At 53.8% G+C, this 20267-nt stretch overlaps 8 protein-coding genes across 8 annotated transcripts; 6 read left to right on the forward strand and 2 right to left on the reverse strand.

Moving 5' to 3' along the window:
* Positions 1–210: 210 nt before the first annotated feature.
* On the reverse strand, positions 211–1898 carry CCOS01_01837 (uncharacterized protein; the record flags this gene model as incomplete). Its single annotated transcript, XM_060450030.1, has 3 exons — positions 211–1182; positions 1235–1302; positions 1454–1898. The coding sequence occupies 3 exons, from the start codon at positions 1896–1898 to the stop codon at positions 211–213; spliced, it is 1485 nt and encodes a 494-aa protein (XP_060318680.1).
* Positions 1899–3052: 1154 nt separating this feature from the next.
* CCOS01_01838 (uncharacterized protein) lies at positions 3053–5694 on the forward strand (the record flags this gene model as incomplete). The annotated part of the gene is made up of 6 exons (XM_060450031.1): positions 3053–3063; positions 3265–4242; positions 4345–4728; positions 4805–5031; positions 5151–5387; positions 5507–5694. 6 exons carry the CDS (start codon positions 3053–3055, stop codon positions 5692–5694), a joined length of 2025 nt encoding a protein of 674 aa, XP_060318681.1.
* A 388-nt stretch (positions 5695–6082) lies between these two features.
* On the reverse strand, positions 6083–7699 carry CCOS01_01839 (NCS1 nucleoside transporter; the record flags this gene model as incomplete). The annotated part of the gene is made up of 5 exons (XM_060450032.1): positions 6083–6402; positions 6511–7043; positions 7104–7128; positions 7206–7459; positions 7539–7699. 5 exons carry the CDS (start codon positions 7697–7699, stop codon positions 6083–6085), a joined length of 1293 nt encoding a protein of 430 aa, XP_060318682.1.
* Positions 7700–8613: 914 nt separating this feature from the next.
* On the forward strand, positions 8614–12035 carry CCOS01_01840 (uncharacterized protein; the record flags this gene model as incomplete). The annotated part of the gene is made up of 6 exons (XM_060450033.1): positions 8614–8654; positions 8771–10304; positions 10365–10822; positions 10896–11151; positions 11267–11707; positions 11787–12035. 6 exons carry the CDS (start codon positions 8614–8616, stop codon positions 12033–12035), a joined length of 2979 nt encoding a protein of 992 aa, XP_060318683.1.
* A 1268-nt stretch (positions 12036–13303) lies between these two features.
* Positions 13304–14611, forward strand: CCOS01_01841 (TfdA family Taurine catabolism dioxygenase TauD; the record flags this gene model as incomplete). Its single annotated transcript, XM_060450034.1, has 2 exons — positions 13304–13621; positions 13721–14611. 2 exons carry the CDS (start codon positions 13304–13306, stop codon positions 14609–14611), a joined length of 1209 nt encoding a protein of 402 aa, XP_060318684.1.
* Positions 14612–15748: 1137 nt separating this feature from the next.
* On the forward strand, positions 15749–16876 carry CCOS01_01842 (1-aminocyclopropane-1-carboxylate deaminase; the record flags this gene model as incomplete). Its single annotated transcript, XM_060450035.1, has 2 exons — positions 15749–15933; positions 16024–16876. 2 exons carry the CDS (start codon positions 15749–15751, stop codon positions 16874–16876), a joined length of 1038 nt encoding a protein of 345 aa, XP_060318685.1.
* Positions 16877–17482: 606 nt separating this feature from the next.
* Positions 17483–18154, forward strand: CCOS01_01843 (uncharacterized protein; the record flags this gene model as incomplete). Its single annotated transcript, XM_060450036.1, has 1 exon — positions 17483–18154. One exon carries the CDS (start codon positions 17483–17485, stop codon positions 18152–18154), a length of 672 nt encoding a protein of 223 aa, XP_060318686.1.
* A 790-nt stretch (positions 18155–18944) lies between these two features.
* On the forward strand, positions 18945–19695 carry CCOS01_01844 (uncharacterized protein; the record flags this gene model as incomplete). Its single annotated transcript, XM_060450037.1, has 2 exons — positions 18945–19164; positions 19301–19695. The coding sequence occupies 2 exons, from the start codon at positions 18945–18947 to the stop codon at positions 19693–19695; spliced, it is 615 nt and encodes a 204-aa protein (XP_060318687.1).
* Between the last annotated feature and the right edge of the window lie 572 nt (positions 19696–20267).

The raw sequence follows: 20267 nt of genomic DNA on the forward strand, positions 1-20267 counted from the left end.
GATCGAGTGTCTTCTCAGAGGAGGCGCCTTAACGTCGGGTCCTCCTACGATGCTGGGGAGCTGTTGACGAGATGCCGCTGTAGATGAATAGGAGCCTTGAAATTGAGGTGAAGAAACAACGGCAGATGACTCGAAGTCTTGAGGACGAGATGAAGAAGCGACGGTAGGGAGATCGAAGCCTTGAGGGTCAGAAGAAGGAATGCTGACTTTCTAAGCCTGCATAGCCTCCCGAGCCTCCTGAATTTCCCGCGCCTCCCTCGCCTCATGTTCCCGGACAGCCTCTTCTTTTCCTGGCACGGGATCTGAAACAAGTTCCCCATCGTCATCGTAGTACCAATCGGGGGCGTAGATAATGGGGTCAGCTCTGCCCGATAACGCTTGAATACGAAAAACGTCAAACTGCAATTGCAGGATATCGAAATCGGGGGCTTTGGCGTCTGCTGTGTCAAAAATGTCGATGATCTGGCCGTCGTCGACTGGCCGGGCATCCTTGTCGTGAACAACGTAGTCGTCGTCCCACGGGCTCAAAGTCCGCCATAGCTCAGCCAGGTTCGTTGGAAGATTGTCCGGCGTCAAGCCCATCGTTCTTCGTAGCCAGTGGAGTCGAATTCGAATACCGATCGCCTTCCTTGCGCGCTCGCCGTCTTCCTTGGTAGGCTTGGTTTCCTGCGGCAGCTCCACATCCCTCTCCTTGCCCTTGCCCTTGGTCTTGCCCTCGCTGGTTGTCTTGGACTTCTTGGAAGGCGTGATCTGGGAACTATCGCCGCCTCTTTTGGTACCAGATCTCGCAGACCTCGAGGAACCCGGCGCTCCGCTCTCCTCGTCGGGTCTCTCGCTAGCGACCTTTGAGGGAGTTGAGGGGCCCGCAATGGCGAGTTCTTCCCTTTTGTCCTCTTCGTACAAGAGAGTGACGGGCTCTAAACCAAAAAGTCCATGGTCCCAAAACTTGTGCAGCATAGGGTGTAACGTGATCATGTTCCGGGACGTATCCACAATGTTGGTCTGAGGATTGACGAGCTTCTTGCGAAGTATTTTGCTACGTTCCTGACCGAACACTGCGCGCGCAGCGTTGAGTGCCTTTGAGCAGCGAGGCCGATTTAGGGTCCAGAACGGCAGGATATGACACTTTTCACCGCGTAGGTGGCCCGTAAATGCGCAAACACCGAGATCTCTCCGGGCCGTCTAGCACAAATGAGTTAGTCGAGTGCAGGTTCATTACAAACGGGTGACATACCGCAATTCGCTCAGCATTGCTTCGCGAGATCGTACCTGTCTTGACCCATTCTTCCGCCGGGCCCCGGACTAATGATGAAGATGTTAGCCTGTAAGTATAGATTGGAAAAAAAGAAGGTTGTTGGTATCCGCATTAAAGGAGCGTCTGCCAACTTGGACAATCAAGATGACAGAAATCTGACAATAGAAGAGAAAGACAATATAGAAGGATAATACTCACACAGCAAGACGAGGGAATTCATTTCGGGGAATGCATGATCGAGAGTGTCGATCAGGTCGTCGTTGGTCTGTACCTCCGCCAAGAAGGTTCGGAGACGCGGCAAGCTCAGGACCATGAGGTGCGCCCACACCTCTTTTGTCTGAAGTATCTCGATCATATCGTCCTCCTCTTTGATGTCCTCATGGTTGAGTATCGTGTCTCGAATTTTCTGCACAAGCTCGAATCGCTCGGTGAGGTCCCCTTCCCCATTGTCGCCGAGCCAGCCGTTGTTGTCGCGCGAGGCCATGTTACGTCTGACGTTCGATGTGAAAGATTTTGCCCAGCTTCTACAATCCCGGTAGGTGGGCTTGAGTTCTGGGTCCTCTCGGTCAAAGCATGCTCTCATGAGGGTCACGAGCTTCTGAAATTCCGCCTCGAAGTCCAGGTTGGGATCGCGGCCCGCCATGCTGGGATCTGGGTGGTGGCAGGTGGGATGATTATACCTGCTGGGATTAGTTTCGGAGAAAGATCAGGTGACAAGAGATGGACTCACCAGATGGAAATTGCCGATGCAAAAAGCAGGGTGACGACTCGGAAGTGAAGTTGAAAGTGAGAAGTGTTGGCGAGGGGAGAATAGGGAGGGCAATAAATACCTTGATAGTTGTGTTGATACAGTAAAACTTATCAGTCTCACTGTATATCCGGCACTGTGCAACAACATCGAGAATCGCCCGGAATCAGCAAAGGCAGCAAATAGAACAAATGAATACCTTAGCTGCCTCTTGCTCTCTTCCTTGTGGGGAGTTCCCTTTCTTTTCTTCTTTTCCACCGGGCTGTAATTGAAACTCAAACACATTCACATGCACAATTTACCTTGGTAACCTTGGGGGCGTTTGCTACTTTGCAAGCGCACTGTAACTCGTAGTGAAAGAAGTACTGTGCGAAAGTGCTATGCTTTTACCCGAAGGATTCATGCCAGGCAAGGCACCTTAATCTGGACCTTTGACGGACGATTGTCTAAGGTACTGACTTACCTTAAGTTTACTATGAGGTAGTGTCTAATCTCTTCTCTTTGTAAATCATCCAAGATCTTACCTGATCTGGAAAGACCTTCGGCAGATGAATTAGACTTCGTCGGATTTGTTCTTCAAAGACTACACAGAGAGTAGGTCATATCAACCACAGAAATAGCACCAAGAGAACCAACACCGAGAGTGGTGACACCAAGAGTGACAATGATAGTGAAAGCAGTAAGAGAACCTTCCATGGAATACCTTAGGTAAGTTGAATGTCGCCCGTTTGCCTAGGTAGGTACCTTAGATAGGTAGATACATAGGTACCTATGTACACATCAAACCTGCAGAGGCCCCGTCCTTCTCCCGCCTTCCATCTCCTCCAGCACAACAGGGTACCTACCTTAGGTACCTTGCGTAGGTACGTTCCCGACGTCCCAGCGCTACCCTACCCACTTTACCTCTAGGCACTAGTCTTTCTAGACTCACCTCGGTTTGACGCGCATTAAGCATCCTGCCATCGACTCAACCACAACCTTACCATGCCCCCGACGTCGGTGCCGTTGCCGCCACGTAAACGGCGCAAAACGCAGCTTGCCTGCAACCCATGCCGCGCTCGTAAGTCTGGATGCGATGGAGCGCGTCCGGTGTGTTCTTCTTGTACATCCAAAGGTTGGCCGCAACGGTGCACATATCAAGAGTCCGTCTTGCATGCGTCATCAACACCGTACGTGCCGTGAATTTTCCGATCCTTCACCTCTAGCCAGAGAACAGAGATGGTCTTGCTATCAATTGAAATTGGCTGATCAATCTTGGCAGATCAATTTCCCAACTGTCCAAGAGGCTGGAGCGTCTGGAAGAGCTACCCGCGGCTCAATCTCGTAACGGACTGCCGCATCCGCCGCATCCCGATTCCGACCCAGAAAGAGACGTTTCTGGAGGAGCTCATAATGTCTTTCCCCTGACTGCCAACGGATCAACCACTCCTATTGCCACCATCACTCCCCGGCTGTCCGCTCAACTCTCAGCGACAAACGCCGTCCAATCTGCTTCACCATTGTCTCGCGACGAAGCCGATGGCGATGGCGATGCCATGTACGGTCCTTCATCCAACAGCTCATTTCTACGACTGGTGACCGAAGCTGCGGGCCCCAGAAGCTCAAACACAAAGAGTCCAGAGGAGCTGGCTGGCCAGGATGCAGGAGAAGTTACCCCTACAGTACTTGGGTTCGCGATAACAACGCAGCCAAAGAGTCCTGATATCCCACCGGACCCTGTAATGCTTCCCGAGAGGTGGCTCGCCGATAATCTCTTCCGCTGCTTTTGGGATTTTGTCCACCCAGTGTTTCCTATACTCCACAGGCCGTCGTTCACCGCGTCGTACGAAGCGGTTTGGCAGCCATCTCAAGACCGACCTCCCAATCGAGACTACAAGGACACTGTTTTCCATGCCACCTTGAGCATCGTGCTGGCTCTTGGGTGTCAGCGGACAGATCAGGTCTCGGTAACGGAGCAAGTTCGCCTAGCCAATAGGTTCTATAAGCAGTCTTTTAAGCTCGTGTCAGTCGATACGCTCGATCACTCCTCTCTGCAACTCGTCCAGCTATTGCTACTGAGGGGCGTTTACCTACACTACACGCAATACGCAGACCGATGTTGGAACACAACCGGAGTCGCACTGCGAGTTGCGCAGGGTCTCGGATTACACTCCCGCGGTGATGGACCAACGTCCTCAAAGAGTCAGCTCAAGAGGGAGATGAGGCGACGTGTCTGGCACTGTTGCTTAACTTTAGACAGGTAGGCAGAAGATTCTCCACCAGCACCCGTGGCACCCGTGTCGCTGCCTTCGCTTGCTCGGATCCAGATGATTGCCACCCAGCTAACGTCAAGGCTTCCAAGACTCACGGCAACCACCTTTGGGAGACCTGTCCTTGTGTCTCGGCAGTACTTCGTCCCTCCACCGGAACCTATCGACGATGAGTATTTGTCTGAGAGTTCCGAAGGCCTACAACCGTCGGATCGCCCTTCGTACCTGGCCTTCTTTGTACACTCCGTTGCGCTGTTTGATGTGCTGAATGAGATACTAGCCAAATTCTACACCGAAGGCGAATCTGTCTCGGACAAGACACCCGATTCACTCAGTCATGTCCTGCAGCTCTCGTCAAAGCTCGACGAATTGGGCCATTCAATCCCGCCCTACCTCAGAGAAGGCGCGGATTTGACACGGCTAGACGAAGAGTTGCGAGGGTGTCTGCAGATGCAGGCGAACATCCTCAAGTCGAGGTAAGGCGGCTTTCTCCCAAGCCTCTTCCTTCATTCTTCTCTTAGAGAAAGTCTGACTTATCGCTCTGTCACCCAGAGTCTTATGGATTCGGCTTCTCCTCCTTCGTCCGCTCCTCTTGGCCGAAGCTAAGCACGGTAGTCGGCCCCAGAAATCATTCGCAACGGCCGCCGCGCATACACTTCGAGACAGTCTAGGACACTCGGCGAACTTGCTCTGCGTTTCAACGGCTCACAGCGTACTACAGGAGCTTTACGAAAAGCTGGGCAGCGTTAGGCAGAACTCGGCCTGGCATGTTCTACTCTGTACGCAAACTTTTCCTTTTCCTCCCCTTCTGCCTGCTTGCCTCTTGCGTCTTGCCCTTCCAGTCTTCAGTTCAGGTTTGGCGATTCAAGCTAAATCTTTGTTTACTCTCTCATCACAGTTACCTTTGCCGCAGCTTCCACTCTGGTAGTCGCGACCCTGTGCCCCGATCTCCACGTCAGCTTCGAAACAGAGCCGACAAAATCCTCGTGGGACAGAGCTTTGCGCATCTTTGATTTTCACAAGCAGCATGTCGCGTCTGCCAGCCGAGGCATCGAAGTCTTGGAAAGATTTCGCGCATCTGTCATGGCTGCCGCTTCGCAGCGAGACGCTCCCAGCGGGGCCCCCGCCACCAATGGTAAGAGAAAAATACACGTGAAGAGCAAGAAAGGGGGTTTACTTTTCCTATTGATGAATGGAAATAGTAGACTCAACAGAAGAGAAGCTAACCATTCTTTTGGCGCTCTTACATAGCAGAAACATACGATGCGCGACTTGAGCAACCAAGCGAGCAGGACGTCTTGATCCCGTTTGGCTCTGTGCCTGGTTTGAACCAGACGACCCTGGCGCAGGACTTTGGGGATTTCACAGGCTCTGATTTGCTCAATGAAAGCTGGTTCAATATTCAGGGGATAGATCTGACCAACTGGGGGATCTTTCAATAAACGCAGCGATCATGAATGACAAGGGCACTAATCTATTCCAATAAGCCAACCCCGTCATCCACCTCCTGTATCTTATAGTGTACGACATTACTACATAAGATGACGGTCCTCTTTTGGCTGAAAAAATATAGATCCAAGATAACTGAGCTACCTTCAACAGAAAACAAGCCATTCACTCCCCAAAACAGAACAAACGAAATCACAAACCCAATGAAAAACGCAATATAGTACAGCTCGTACACCGCGTCCGGCGCACCGCCCACGCCCCCCGCACTCACAATCAATCCGCCCACCGTCGGCGCCCAACCCGCAACCCAGCACGGGATCACCCTCCAGTTGATGCCGTGCTGGTACCAATAATCGGACCCCTCCGGGTTGAACAGGTGCGTCAGCCGGACACGCCGATGGCGCAGGACGAAATAGTCGCAGACCATGACGCCCATGATGGGCGCGAGGAAGACGGCAAACGAGTTGAGGACGGCGACGAAGGTGGCGGCCTGGTTGATGAGCTGCCAGGTTGGATGATCCAGGCGGCGGCGAAAGTGAGGAGGGCACCGCGGCGGATGTCGAGGTAGCGCGGGAAGAGGCCGGCGAGGTCGATGCCGCCCGCCACGGCGTTGGAGCAGACGTTTTCGAACATGGAGGTGAAGGCGAAGGCGAGGGCGAGGAAGAAGACTGCGGCGCGGGAGCCGGGGGAGCCTTGGCCGTCTGTGGGCAATCATGTCATTGGATATTCTTCAAGGTGGTTCACGAGATACAAGAAGAGGAAGAAAAAGGAAAGGGGCGACAAGTAATTGGTAAGAGAGAAACACTCACGGTCCATCATAACCATCAACAAATCAGGCGGGTTCCAATAAATCTGCCCGTAGATCTTCTGACACGCCGCGGTAGTTACCAGCCCGCCCAGGCACACAAGCACACCAGTAACCCAGTACACCGACACCGTACCAACGATATAATCCCTCTTATTCTTCGCGTACCGCGAAAAGTCACTACTATTCCTCATGCCTGCCGCTTTCCCACCGATAGCCTGGTTAATCCCCGCCATCATCAGCCATGAAGCGTTCCACCGGGACGAGGTGAGTACTTTCTCGCCCTGGTAGAAGACGGGGCCAACGCCGCGAGCGACAACTACGGACCAGGCGAGTAAGGCGACCATGGCGGCGCCGCAGGCGACGGAGGAGATGAAGAACGGCTTTTTGAAGCGCTCGGGGCGGATGAAGAGGAAGGGAAGGGAAACTATCCAGAAGACTGTGAAGCCTAGGAGTTCGTAGGTTGTTGTTGGGGTGGTTTTGCTGAGGGTGTTGGGAATCTTTGCAAAGGAGGGCCAGATTGCGGTTATGCAGACGCTGCGAGAGGTGTACTGTCAGTGTTTGAGACTTCGTTCGAGGAGGGGATGCTTCTCATACGTTACTAGTTTACCTCCATTCCAACCTGTTCAAACCCGGATCAGTCATCTTGTCGTATGTAGAAGGGGGATGGCGTCTTGGAAAGACTAGAGACACGCTTACACTGGAGAGCGGTCCAGATAAAGTTGAGGAAAATGCGCTGCAGCAGCGGTATGAAACTCGCTCGGAAGCCCCATGTATATCTATTCTGGACGGTGAAGCCGATGTGCCAGGTCAGACCGCACCAAGCCACGAGAATGGCGAAGAAGCAGCAGAGGGCGCGCGAGACGACGATGACGGCCATAGCCTGGCCGACTGAGAGCCCCTGAGTAAGGAAGGTGTTGGGAGTCTGCCATGTTGCGACATTGAGAGACGATCTGTTGGAATGGGCAGAGGTTCAGTATTTGGACATAGGATGATTTTTTTTTCTCAGAGTACAAGAGGAGTCAAGCTTACAACGACCAGGAGCCGAAAAAGTTGAACCAGCCCCAGGTACGGCGGGAGGGCGGCAAGGGGATAAGGTCGCGGTTCGACCAGGCGCTGACTTCTTCGTGGCGGGACTTGTCCGACTTGAGGGCCAGGGCTTCTTTAAATCTGCGCGCCGTCTTGTTTGCCATTGTTGCCGTGACAGATTAGGCGCTGCAAACTCTTACGTTTGTATTTCCGTCTGCACCGTTCGAGAACGCTTCGTTTCGAGCCCGTGGAAGGGCGTGTACTAACGGATATATAGGACCATCTTATCTCGAGATCCTTGCATCACTCACGTTCTCTCTCATGGTTCTGGATTTTTGTAGGAGAGCGAAGCATAGGTTGTCGGGAGATATGCGCTGCTAATCGCGACCTTGTATGACCTGCATGCCGGGCAATGTTCGGAGGCAGTTTTCCGGGGCAAGTCTGCATTTGCCCCCATTTCCGTGCCCTCTTTATTTCTGAAAAGAGGACATACGTCGGCAACTTTCCGAGCGTCGGACGACGTGCCCGCGAGCTTGTCAGCTGTCAAAGCGGCCTTGATGTAACCCCCCCCCCCCCCTCCCGGCCGACCTGGTCCTCGATGCCGATGATAAGGATGCGGAGCAGTGGGGTGTTGCCCGCTGGTGACATGCTGGGTGATAAGAAATGGTGGTCGATCGTCTCGGACTCACTCGTCTGCCAGTATTCCAATCCAATGACAGTGTTGAACTCAAGGGTGGAAATATTCAATTGTGTAAGTAGCTTCCCTTACCTAGTAGTCCTTCACATTGGTACCTGATAGGATTGACGCCGTAAGGTGAGGTTGGTGAAGTGGGGTCCACTATCTCGGAATCCGGGGTTGAAACATCGGCCTCTACCCCGATGCCGGCACCGCGTCGGAGAAGGTGCGATACTTCAGTTGTATGTCTTGCACCTCACCTGCTATCATTATCGCAAATGCCCTCACTGCAGGACCTCGTACCACCATCCCTATAGAGAGTTCTCTTTGCATGCAATGCAAATTATCTGAACCTCCAAGCATTAGGGAAGCAAGTGCAACATCACCAGCTCATCCGCAAAAATGACAGTCCCTACCTTGAGGATAGGCGTCGACGTCGGCGGGTGAGTAATGCCCCTCTCACTTCGCCTCACCTCACCTCTGCGTTGACAAACTTCACATCACCAACCCCAAACTCCCACCTCCAAACCATCAACTCACTTCTGACAAAAACAAACAGAACAAACACAGATGGCGTCATCCTCGATCCATCCTCCTCCTCCCCTTGCCTCGGCATCCTCGCCACCCAAAAGACCCCAACAACACCCAACCCAAGCACCGGCATCACAACCGCAATCTCGCACATGTTCTCAACCTCCAATATCCCCCCCTCCCGCATCGCAAGCGTCACAATCGGCACAACGCACTTTATCAACGCCGTAGTAGAACAAGACGCCTCCCGCCTCGCCCCCGTCGCCGTCATCCGCCTCTGCGGTCCCTTCTCCGCATCCATCCCCGCCGGCGTCGACTGGCCTCCTGCCTTGCGCAACATCATCTGTGCCCACCGCTCTCTGGTGGACGGCGGGCTGGAGATTGACGGTGACTTGATTGCGGAGCTCGATGAAGATGCCGTGCGGCGCGAGGTGAAGGTTATCCGCGCCAAGGGAATTAGGAGTGTTGTCGTTGTGGGGGTTTTCAGTCTCATTGACGTCGTGTACAGACAAGAAGAGAGGGCGGCGGAGATTATTCGTGATGTTTATCCCGGAGCTGATGTGGTGATGTCAAAGGATGTGGCGAATATCGGGTTCCTTGAGCGTGAGAACGCGGCTATTCTCAATGCTTCCATCCTTCCATTTGCTAGACGAACCATCCGCTCCTTCCAGGATGCCGTTACGCAGCTAGGCCTCACCTGCCCCGTCTTCGTGACGCAGAACGACGGGACCATCCTGCCGGCGGCGGCGGCGGCGCGGTTGCCCATCAGGACATTCTCCAGCGGACCGACGAATAGCATGCGAGGTGCGGCGTTCCTCACTAGGAATTTGGAGGGAGAAAAGGAGGGTGCGGGCCCGATGATGGTTGTCGATATCGGAGGGACAACGACGGACGTGGGTTTGTTACTGGCCAACGGGTTCCCCAGGCAAGCGGCAGCCTACAGCGAGATCGCGGGGGTGCGGACGAACTTCTCGTACCCGGACGTCAAGAGCATCGGTCTCGGCGGCGGATCTATCGTCAAGAAAGACGAGCGCACCGGCGAGATGATGATCGGGCCACAGAGTGTGGGATATGAGATCCAAACAAAGGCTCTCGTTTTCGGCGGCGATGTTGCGACGGCTACGGATTATACTGTACTCGCAGATCCAGACACCGTTGATATCGGAGACCGGTCTCTCGTTGAAGGTGTGAACGGCCTCGCTGATGACTTATCGGCGTTCGAGGCCAAGGTGAAGACGATGCTGGAGCGGATCGTGGACACGATGAAGACCTCGCCCGAGGACATTCCCGTCGTTCTCGTCGGCGGGGGTGCGGTTATTGCGCCGGATGAGTTGAAGGGAGCGAGTAGGGTTATAAAACCTGCATGGTCTGAGGTTGCGAATGCAATTGGGGCTGCGACGGCAAGGGTTAGTGGTGTCGTGGACGCAATTGAGAGTACTAATCTGAAGACTGTGTCTGAAGTTGTGGAGGCGTTGTCGCGGAGGGCTGTTGATCGGGCTGTTGAGAATGGTGCTTTGAGGGAGAGTGTGACTATTGCTGAGGTGGAAAGTTTTCCGTTGCAGGTATGTTTCTGTGACATGACGAGTATGACCATGAAAGCTGACAGGATGTTCGATTGGCAGTATATTGCAAACAAGTCGCGAATCAACATCAAAGCCGTAGGAGATTTCGACTTTTCCAGAACAGCGTCACTGGACACAACCACGATCCCAGACGACACCGAGAACTACGACGAAGAAATACCTAGACCACCGGCACCGCCTCGAAGCGAGGGAATCCCATCACCGCAACCCTTGGTCTACACAAAAGACTACATTGAGGGCTACAAGCCAAAGGTCCTCGACCGCCAATGGCATCTCTCCGAAACAGACCTCGACTGGATCACGACAGGCTGCTACATCCTCGGCACTGGAGGCGGCGGCTCCCCCTACCAGCACATGCTCCGCCTCCGCGAAATGATGCGCGCAGGCGCCACCGTCAAGATCATCTCCCCCTATGACCTCAAGGACGACGATATTGTGGCCTGTGGCGGCGGAAAGGGGTCGCCGCAGGTATCCATTGAGAAGCCGTATGGGGATGAGTGGGTCTCCCTCATCTGCACGATTTTCCTTTGAAGATGGAATACTTCGAATTCTAATGCTCATGTTTTGTAGAATCATGGAGTCGCAGAGAGAACTCTACTCATACCTCAAAACGAAGCCTACGGCCGTGATATCCCTCGAGATTGGAGGTGGCAACGGCCTGCAGGGCCGCATCCTCGGCGCCAGTACAAACCTCGATATCCCGACAGTGGACGGCGACTGGATGGGTCGCGCGTATCCCATCTCCCACCAAACTACGCCAGTAGTCTTCGAAAAGAAAGCGACGATGATTCCGTCGTGTATATCAGACGGGAACGGCAGAATCATGGTACAGTCTCTTCTTCTCTCGTCCCCCATTCTGCCGACCATCCTTCGCGATTTCTCACAAGTCCACGTGTGATGAAGATAACACCCTTTACTGACCTGTGGATGACAAACAATAGCTCATGACAAAAGCCCGCACAGAACTCGACGCAGAACGCGCCTTCCGCGCCGCCCTCTCGCAAATGGGCTCTCACGTAGGCTGCGCAAAGGGCCCTGTCAGCGGCCGCGATACCAAGTCCTGGGTCGTCGAGAACACCGTCTCGCTCTCCTGGCGGATTGGTCGCGCCGTAGCGATGGCGCGGTGTACCAATGCCATCGACACAGTCGCCGAGGCCGTTGTGGACGTGGTTGGCGGGCAGGAGTCAGCGAGGGTGCTGTTTAGGGGCAAGATTGTAGGCGTCGAGAGGATTACAAGGATGGGGCACGCCTATGGGGAGGTTATCATTGAGGGGCATACTGACGGCAGGAACGATGGTGATGGGGCGGTTGAGAGGTTTGTTATACCGTTTAAGAATGAGAATGTTCTTGCGAAGAAAGTCGATGCCAGTGGGAAGGAAGATGTGAGTCCCGACAACTCCCCATTCCTATCACGAGAGGAAAGTGAAGAGTACGAGACTGACACATCTCGCACTCAAACAGATCCTCGCAATCGTCCCAGATCTAGTCTGCGTCCTCGACGCGCAGAACGGCGAGGCCCTCGGCACGCAAGAGTACCGCTACGGTCTCCTTGTGGTGGTGCTCGGCATCACGGCGTCGGACAAGTGGACTTCCACGGCGCGGGGCATCGAGATTGGCGGACCCAAGGGGTTCGGAATGGACGGGCTGGAATATGTGCCTCTTGGGACGTTTACGAAGCCTCGGAGCGTCATTGATGAGTTTGAGGGCTAGTCATGATTGGTCAAGAACTCAGGGGGTCTTGATGTTGCGAGTGATCGAGTATCCTGCTTGTACGATGCGGCTTGTGAAGATGGGTTCATTATGGGTCGAGCTATGTCCTCCTCATCTCCGGTTTCGGGTGGATGTGAGGTTGATTCTTGGATAAACGTAAATCGAGAGGTTGTGGCATGTACACTGCCGGAAGCTATGTTTATAATAGTGCTCCTTGGCATTTAGATATAACCGCTTAGCAGTAGGATGAATAGACTTCTAGACAAAGCCTCAATGATCATCAATGCTTACATGGCTTGCCGTCCTTAAGAGCGAATTGGACTCATTAACCGCGCTTCCAACCTGTAAATCTCCCAGAATATGCGCGAACCCGCACGTGTGTCATCATGATGGGCAAAAGAATCGACAGGGATACGATCATCAAACCGTTGCATTTCGCGCCGGGGTGTGATAACGCAACTCGAACTAGGGGCCAGAGGAAGATGGTGTGTTGGGGTCGTCTCCAAGTCGTCGGAACTTTCAGCGCCGCACCGTCAAAGTCACCGAAACTCTACCAGGTTGGCGGAGGAGAGGAAGAGGGGTTAACTGAGAGCCAGTGAACCACGCCGCCGCTGTCGGTTCCTGCGGGAGCAGCCGGAAACCGAGGGTGTTGAGTCCTGACTCCTGATTGTCTAGGAAGTACTCGAGAGAAGAGACAATCACGCAATCGAGAGAGAAAATGTCGGTTAAAGAGGAGAGCAAGGGTATGACAGCGGAGAAGGAAAAGTTTGTTTTGGAGAACAGCTACACTGGAAAGACACAATGCGTCCCGGTTCCAAGCGGTCGGCAGTCAAAGGCCCGGAGGTTTTGGGGCGCGGGGTCCCACGTTGTCGTCCATGTTGATGGAAGTTGAACCCCGATCGACGGGCCCCACAGCAGGAGTGTCTCGCGTCATCGGACGGCCATTGCGATATGGGGGGGCCCAAGCACGCAATCTGTTGATGAGAGCTCGACACCATCAACCCGGCCAGATGGTTTTACGATTGTAGTAATTATTGATACTGAGTAAGGTAAAGTAGCAGTGAGTGAGTACTGTATGTAATGAGGGGCAGATCAGATAAAACCTTTCTCTCCCCGTTGCAGAACCTTTTGCCCCTTCTCCAATTTCAGTCTTTGTGATATAAGTCCGTCTCATCTGCCACTTCCCCTCATTTTGAGACCTCATTTCGATACCTCGCCTCAACACATTTTCATTTCTCTCAATTGATACCCCCTAAATCTTCATCACAATGGCCCCAGGTGCTCTCATTGACGAGCCCGTCCAGCCCTCTCAGGGCCCCTGGAAGGGCAAGAACGACGATGCTCCCAGAAACATCTTCCCCGACGGCATCCGCACTTCAGGACAGCACAACCCCCTCTACGACGCTCTCAAGCCCTACGCCGAGTTCCCCAAGGAAATCTCAGGCCCCACGGTCTGGCACAAGGAGGAGTTTGAGCAGCAGCCTGAGAAGTGGACGCACCGCTTCACCCCAGAGGAGGTTGAGGAGCTCGGCCGCACCTCTGACGCCTTTATCGCCAGCAACACCCCTCTGACGGGTATCTCCAAGGTACGTCTGACTTTATTCCTCGAAGGAGAGATGAAGAGATTCACTCGAACGACTTCAGCCCGTACCCAGATGACAGTGCACTAACACTACCACCAACAGTCCAACTTCCCCCTCCCAACACTAGGCAAGCGCCTCACCGACCTCCGCAAAGACCTCATCGACGGCAAAGGCTTCGTCCTCTTCAAGGGCTTCCCCGCCAACGAATGGGGCCCGCACAAGACCGCCGTCGGCTACATGGGCCTCGGCACCTACCTCGGCTACTTTGTCTCCCAAAACGGCCGCGGCCACGTCCTGGGCCACGTCAAGGACGTCGGCGACGACCCGACCCAGATCGATAAGGTCCGCATCTACCGCACTACCGCTCGCCAGTTCTTCCACGCCGACGACGGCGACCTGGTCGGCCTCCTCTGCGTCCAGCGCTCCGCCGAGGGCGGCGAGAGCGACCTCGTCAGCATCCACGCCGTCTGGAACGAGCTCCAGCGGTCCCACCCGGACGTCGCGGAGACCCTGACCAAGCCGATCTGGTATTTTGACCGCAAGGGCGAAGTCTCCGAGGGTCAGGAGGAGTGGACGCGCCAGCCCGTCTTCTACATCGAGAACGGAGGGCAGCGCCGCGTATACTGCAAATGGGACCCCTACTACGTGCGCTCGCTGACGCGCTTCTCCGACAAGGGCGTGATCCCGCCGCTGAGCGAGGAGCAGCTGCACGCGCTCAAGACGCTCGAGGATACGTGCCAGAAGCTGGCGCTGCACATGATCCTCGAGGTGGGCGATATCCAGTTCCTGAGCAACGCGCACCTGCTCCACGCGCGGACGGCGTATACGGACCACCCCCACCCGGCGCCGCGCCGGCACTTGTTGCGGTTGTGGCTCTCGACGCCCGAGAGCGAGGGCGGGTGGGTGCTGCCGTTCCCTGATAGTAAGGAGTTGAAGAGGGGTGGTATCCAGGTGAACAATGTGCCTCCGCGCGCGCCGTTGGATGCGGAGTAGAGCTTGTCTGGTGAGGTTGGTTAGCATTTTTTGTGAAAATTGTATTTAGAGCGCTTGTGAGGATGAGAGAAAATATTTGGTGTAGCATCTGTGACGAGACAGACGGTCATGGACTGCTTCATGAGAGATTCGCGGAAAGCCTGGATAGAGATTCTCGGGAGACAGGACTCTGCCAACATGAATGAAAAAAAGTAAAATATTAGAAACAAAATGAAATCACCATCATAAAGTGAGTTGTCTCCCGCTGCAGTGATTGGAGTTGTGACCGCGCATACACACTCACTATGACTAGTGAGATTGAATATGCCGCATGTGAGAGACTGAGATGAGCAGTTTCCCGGAACGCCCAACCTATCCAGCGGGAAATGGTGTGATTGCTATGCTGTAAGAGAGATTGTAGGTGAAGAAATGAGAGATGAGCGACTGCGGTGCGTCCGGCGAAGTTTGGCGAAGTTTTCCGCGGAATGTGCGTTGCCCGAGTTTCCCGGCAGTTTTCCGCTCACTGATGGCGGGGTTCTTTCATGTCCTGTCACTCACTGCGACCTAAGAATGACCCCGCCGCGGGGCAATCGTCTTCATTGCAGGGGAGAGAGGTCCCCTAATCGCCACGGATGGAGGGGCAGCTTCCGTCTCACGCCTTTCTCACTGCTCATGCATAGCTTCCCGCGATGTGAGAAACTCATCGTGAGAGTGAGCCCGGCTTCAACTGAGCAAGTCATCAAAGCTTACACTCATTCATTTGCCTCAAACAAGAATGATTGGATAACATTTGTCTCAATCGACCCAAGTAGGTACACCCAAATCAAGCGTAATCATCATCTCTTATCGCCAAATTGCCCCGCGATCCCGTTGCAGATAGCAGGTGGACCACTGCACCGTCCCCCTTATCCACCCGCCCGCGTTGCGCCCACCCGAGTCAAGCCCACCTCTTGGCCTCATCCCAGCCGACGTCGCTCCTCGACACACTACACATACAACGACTCTGTTATTAAAGACGAGCACTGTCCTCGCGTTCCTTCACAATGTCTCTCTTGTATCGAATTCCTCTTTCAGTATTGCTTCTTTTCGCCACTTGATACCCCATCCTTTCCAAGTAGACTTATTTACATCACTCAACACCTCATCAAAGAACCCAAGATGGCGGCAGTCCTCCCCGAGCCCTTTGCGAGCATTCCTCGCGAGAACTTCCTCTTTGGCCCCTCGCCTATTGAGCCCCTCCCCCGCATCTCCGCCGCCCTCGGCGGAAAGGTCAAGGTCTACGCCAAGCGCGAGGACTGCAACTCTGGTCTGGCCTACGGCGGTAACAAGACCCGCAAGCTTGAGTGAGTCCTCCTCTCCCGCCTCCAGTTCACCATGGCACCCTGATGAAGGCATGATGAATCATATCAGAGGACCAAACTAACACACCCCAGATACCTCGCCTCAGACGCCCTCGCCCAAGGCTGCGACACCCTCGTCTCCATCGGCGGCGTACAATCAAACCACACCCGCCAAGTCACCGCCGTCGCCGCAAAGCTCGGTCTCAAGGCCGCCCTCGTTCAGGAGAAGTGGGTAGACTGGACCGACCCCGTCTACGACAAGGTCGGCAACCTCCAGCTCTCGCGCCTCATGGGCGCCGACGTCCGCCTCGACCCCTCCACCTTTGGCATCGAGCACAAGAACACCCTCGCCAACCTGAAAGAAGAACTCCTCGCCGCCGGACGCAAGCCGTACTACATCCCCGCCGGCGCATCAGACCACCCCCTCGGCGGCCTGGGCTTCGCGCGCTGGGCTTTCGAGGTGCAGGCGCAGGAGAAGGAGTTGGGCGTGTTCTTCGATACGGTTATCGTGTGTGCGGTGACGGGCTCGACCATGGCGGGTATGGTTGCGGGATTCAAGCTTGCGGAGAAGTTGGGCGGCAAGAAGCGCAAGGTTATCGGTATTGATGCCTCTGCGACAGTGAAGCAGACGTTTGACCAGGTGCTGCGTATCGCCAAGAACACGGGGGCCAAGATTGGTCTCGAGGAGGGCGATATCACCGAGGCGGATATCATTCTGGATGACCGGTTCCACGGCGGTGTCTACGGTATTCCCGACCAGGTCACCATTGACGCCATCAAGTTTGGCGCCAGCACGGAGGGTTTCATCACGGACCCTGTGTACGAGGGTAAGAGTTTGGCGGGTATGATGCAGCTCATCAAGAATGAGGAGATTGCTGCGGGTAGCAATGTATTGTACGCGCACTTGGGTGGCCAGTTGGCGCTCAACGCGTACTCAGGCATGTAAACGGTTCTTGATGTCTAATGATGAAGTTTTTAGAGTTTTACAGAAAATCATAATACCCTTTCATGTTCAACCTTGGCATCCATCGTGACTTTTGTTTTTGGTGTTTGATCGGAGATGGCAGCAAGGTTCTGAGAGGCCAAGGTTCGTACAAGTCAGCTACCATGCCTTGATGGTCTAGCATCGACCTATTTCCGAATAGAGGGCTAGACGGGTATAAAATGCCGGATGCCGCAACTGTCTCCTAGAGTAGAGCAGCGTAAATCGATCGGCAAAAAGAATTGTATGTGATCACCTGTTCCTCGCTTTCTCGGGTTGAAGAGACTGGGGAGGGAGAGAATGTATTGTGAATGACAACTAACATTTCATTCTCCAGAAAACGACGTCCATTCATCATCGACTCTAGCTGTTCGAATATTCATTACAGAATAAAGAAAACTTCCGCAACAGCGAAGACCACCTGCCATCGAATACTTGTTCATCCTCATCCGCCGCTAATGTCCGTCGTCTGGGATATCGCCTTCCTCTGCAGCCTCGTCATCACCATCGAGATACTGCTCAACTCGCTCATAACGATCAAAACACTCTCTACAAAGAAGAGTGTCCACTATGTCGACGAGTAGTAGCCCTCTCGCTCTCGGTACCTCTGCTGATACTCCTGCGAATTCCGCCACAAACGCGGACGCTCCTCCAGATCGAGAGCCTTCGCCCCTGTTCCTCAAGATACTCGGGATCTACATCATGGCATCTAACCTCTGGATGGCCATCAAGGATTTCCTCTCAGATAGGAACATATGGAAGCGGCAACCCGTGGTAGAGAGACACCCCAATTACGAGAAACTTATGGATCTCGCTCAGCGACACGAGTATCTGCAGTGTCATAGACAGCGGAAGATTGCCAAGGAAAATCACCACGGCGATTACTTCCAGCATCGGGTGTTCACCCCTGAGGATGACAGGAAGATGTGGAAGACTCTCTTACTACCTACCATCGAGAGTAAAGAGGAGAAGGAGAAGAGGGAGAGGGAGGAGGAGTCAAAGTATCTTGTTGACTTGATTGTTCAGATGCCTGTCCTGGATAGACCTTGCACTGGGGATGAACGAGCCAAGGCTGATGAGCAAGTCGAGGCTGATGGACGGCCCGAGGTAAACGAGCAAGTCGAGGAACACGAACAGGACAAGGAAGACGAGCAGGCCAAGCCCGATGAACTTGACCCACACGACTGGACAGTGGAGGGTGTACTTGCAACCGTCGATTATGAGGCATTGGGCTTGCAGTGAGAGGCGGTGGAGGGTTTCGGAGGCTCACATGCAACGCCATTATCCAAGACAGAAGAATAAGGTGGCCACATAATCTGTCTTCCTTAGTATCCAATACAACCCTTCCTCCTTCCAATTTACTACCACAGAGACGAATTGAAAGAGAAATTTGTATCTCCAGGGAAATATTTTGGATACAATGACTCCCAAACATCGTGATGAGAAAAAACATGCCAGGACTCAGGATGGTCAGAACGTCAACCTTAGCATCGAGAAGATATATACCAAGGCTGCTCAAAGCAATAATCAAGTGCATTGAGGATTCACAATCACACCAAATACAGAGTTTATCCCAAGTCCCCATCGCACCTGCCTTTGTCTTACACCAGGTGAGAGAGAGGAGGGCAACTTCCGTCGACCATGCAATTGCCAACAAAGAGGGAAGACAGAGACAGGAAATTTCTCAACTTCACCTTCCCAAAATAATTCACCACCCGACGACTCTTCAGCCTCACCTTTTGGGCCCACCTTCTTTCACATTCTCCATCCCTCTCCCAAAAATTCCAACTTGCCGTCGCAACTTCTCCCGCTGCACCTTACCATTCACTTTCCCACCCAATACAACACCTTTTCCGCAAGCTTTGCTACCTTGATCGCCAAACACGGCAAACAGCGAGTTGATCATTTTTTCTCTACCAGCATCGTACAGCTATTGGGCCTGCCGACATTTTTGCTTTTTGCTTTTTGGGATCACTGAACCCTTCCTGCAGCTTCTGCTCCTCCACAGAGGTGAAAGGAAGGTAACTGGAAGATGAACATGAATCCCGTCATCATCGAAGTAACGACAGCGCCCCCATTGGAGCTCGCAACGGATCCCACGATGGAGCTGGTCGAGTTCAAATGGGGCAGCGGCGGCGGCGGCAGCGTATCATCGTCGTCTTCCGCACCTAAGCCGAAGCGGTCTTGCCTCAAGAACAAGTCAACCGACCCGAATCACAAGTACCTTGGCAGTGATTCCCCTGGCTACTTCTGTTTGTTGCTTCCTATTCCTGAGTCGTCTTTCCCTGCTTTTGCTCTTCTGCACGCCTCATTCACTTTGTCCATCCTCCACTTGTTTCGCTGCATGAATCAAAAGGCTGTTGACTAATTGCGCTTTCCCTTTCACAGATAAAGGCTCCTGGCACGAAGAAATCGGCTTTGTGAAAAAGTTTTTTCGCAAATATCACCACAGGGGACAGATGACAGCATACAGAGACCGAGTTCATGCAGAGATCGTCGAGGCAGGGCTTGCCAGGAGCAACAGCAAAGACGCGGACGTCCCCGTGAGCAACTACGCCATTACCAAGCCCACCGTTCGTTTCTCAGAGCCCTTGGAGATCACGTACTACTGCTACGAACCCGAAGAGGCCATGGTCGAGTATCCTGGCTACATGACGTCCAACAGGCGCGCGTGGGCAGAGGTCTCGTTTCAGCCGGGCCACCAGATCAAGCTGGATGGGGTCCGAATGTGGTATCACTTTCGTAAGCGGAAGAATGAAATGTTCTACTTCGGGGAGGGATAGCTTTGGAATAATTGCTCGGATTTGTTTCTCTGGTCAGCTTTTGGAGTGGAAGGCGTTTGGGCTACGACGGGATGTTGTTTTTGGGCCAGGTGGTGTCTGTCTCCTCAGCGAGGAAACAGTCTTTGGGTTTTGGCGTGATACATACGCGGTGATACCCCTTGCGGATATGAAATGGCTGGCTAGAGAAGAAATTTTCAAGTCGCTTGCTTTGTGTGAAAAGTTCCATCTACCCTAGTGTTCGAGGACTCAAGTCCTGCTGCTATGCTACATCGACCTCGCGTGAACCGAGCCGTCGTGACTGTGGAATGAGGTAGGCATGGAACTAAGGTACATCCCGATGATTCATGGAGATGCCAACGCCGAGAACCTAGAAGGAGAAGGCGCGTCCTGGTCCCGCATCTTTCACACCTGCCTCGAGACTGATGCCAGGCCTTCATATACCCCGTCAGGTCCATTCCTGTCACCAACGGCAGCAGGCGCCTCACAGGCCTGTGAGGTCAGGTCAAACTGCCGTTTGGCGGGATGGTTACGGGCGAGCCTGTTCAACTGGCTTAGCCTACGCTAGGATCTAG

Source organism: Colletotrichum costaricense (genome assembly GCF_030867565.1).
Source record: "Colletotrichum costaricense strain IMI 309622 chromosome Unknown Scaffold_2.1, whole genome shotgun sequence".
Classification (NCBI taxonomy): Eukaryota; Fungi; Ascomycota; class Sordariomycetes; order Glomerellales; family Glomerellaceae; genus Colletotrichum; species Colletotrichum costaricense.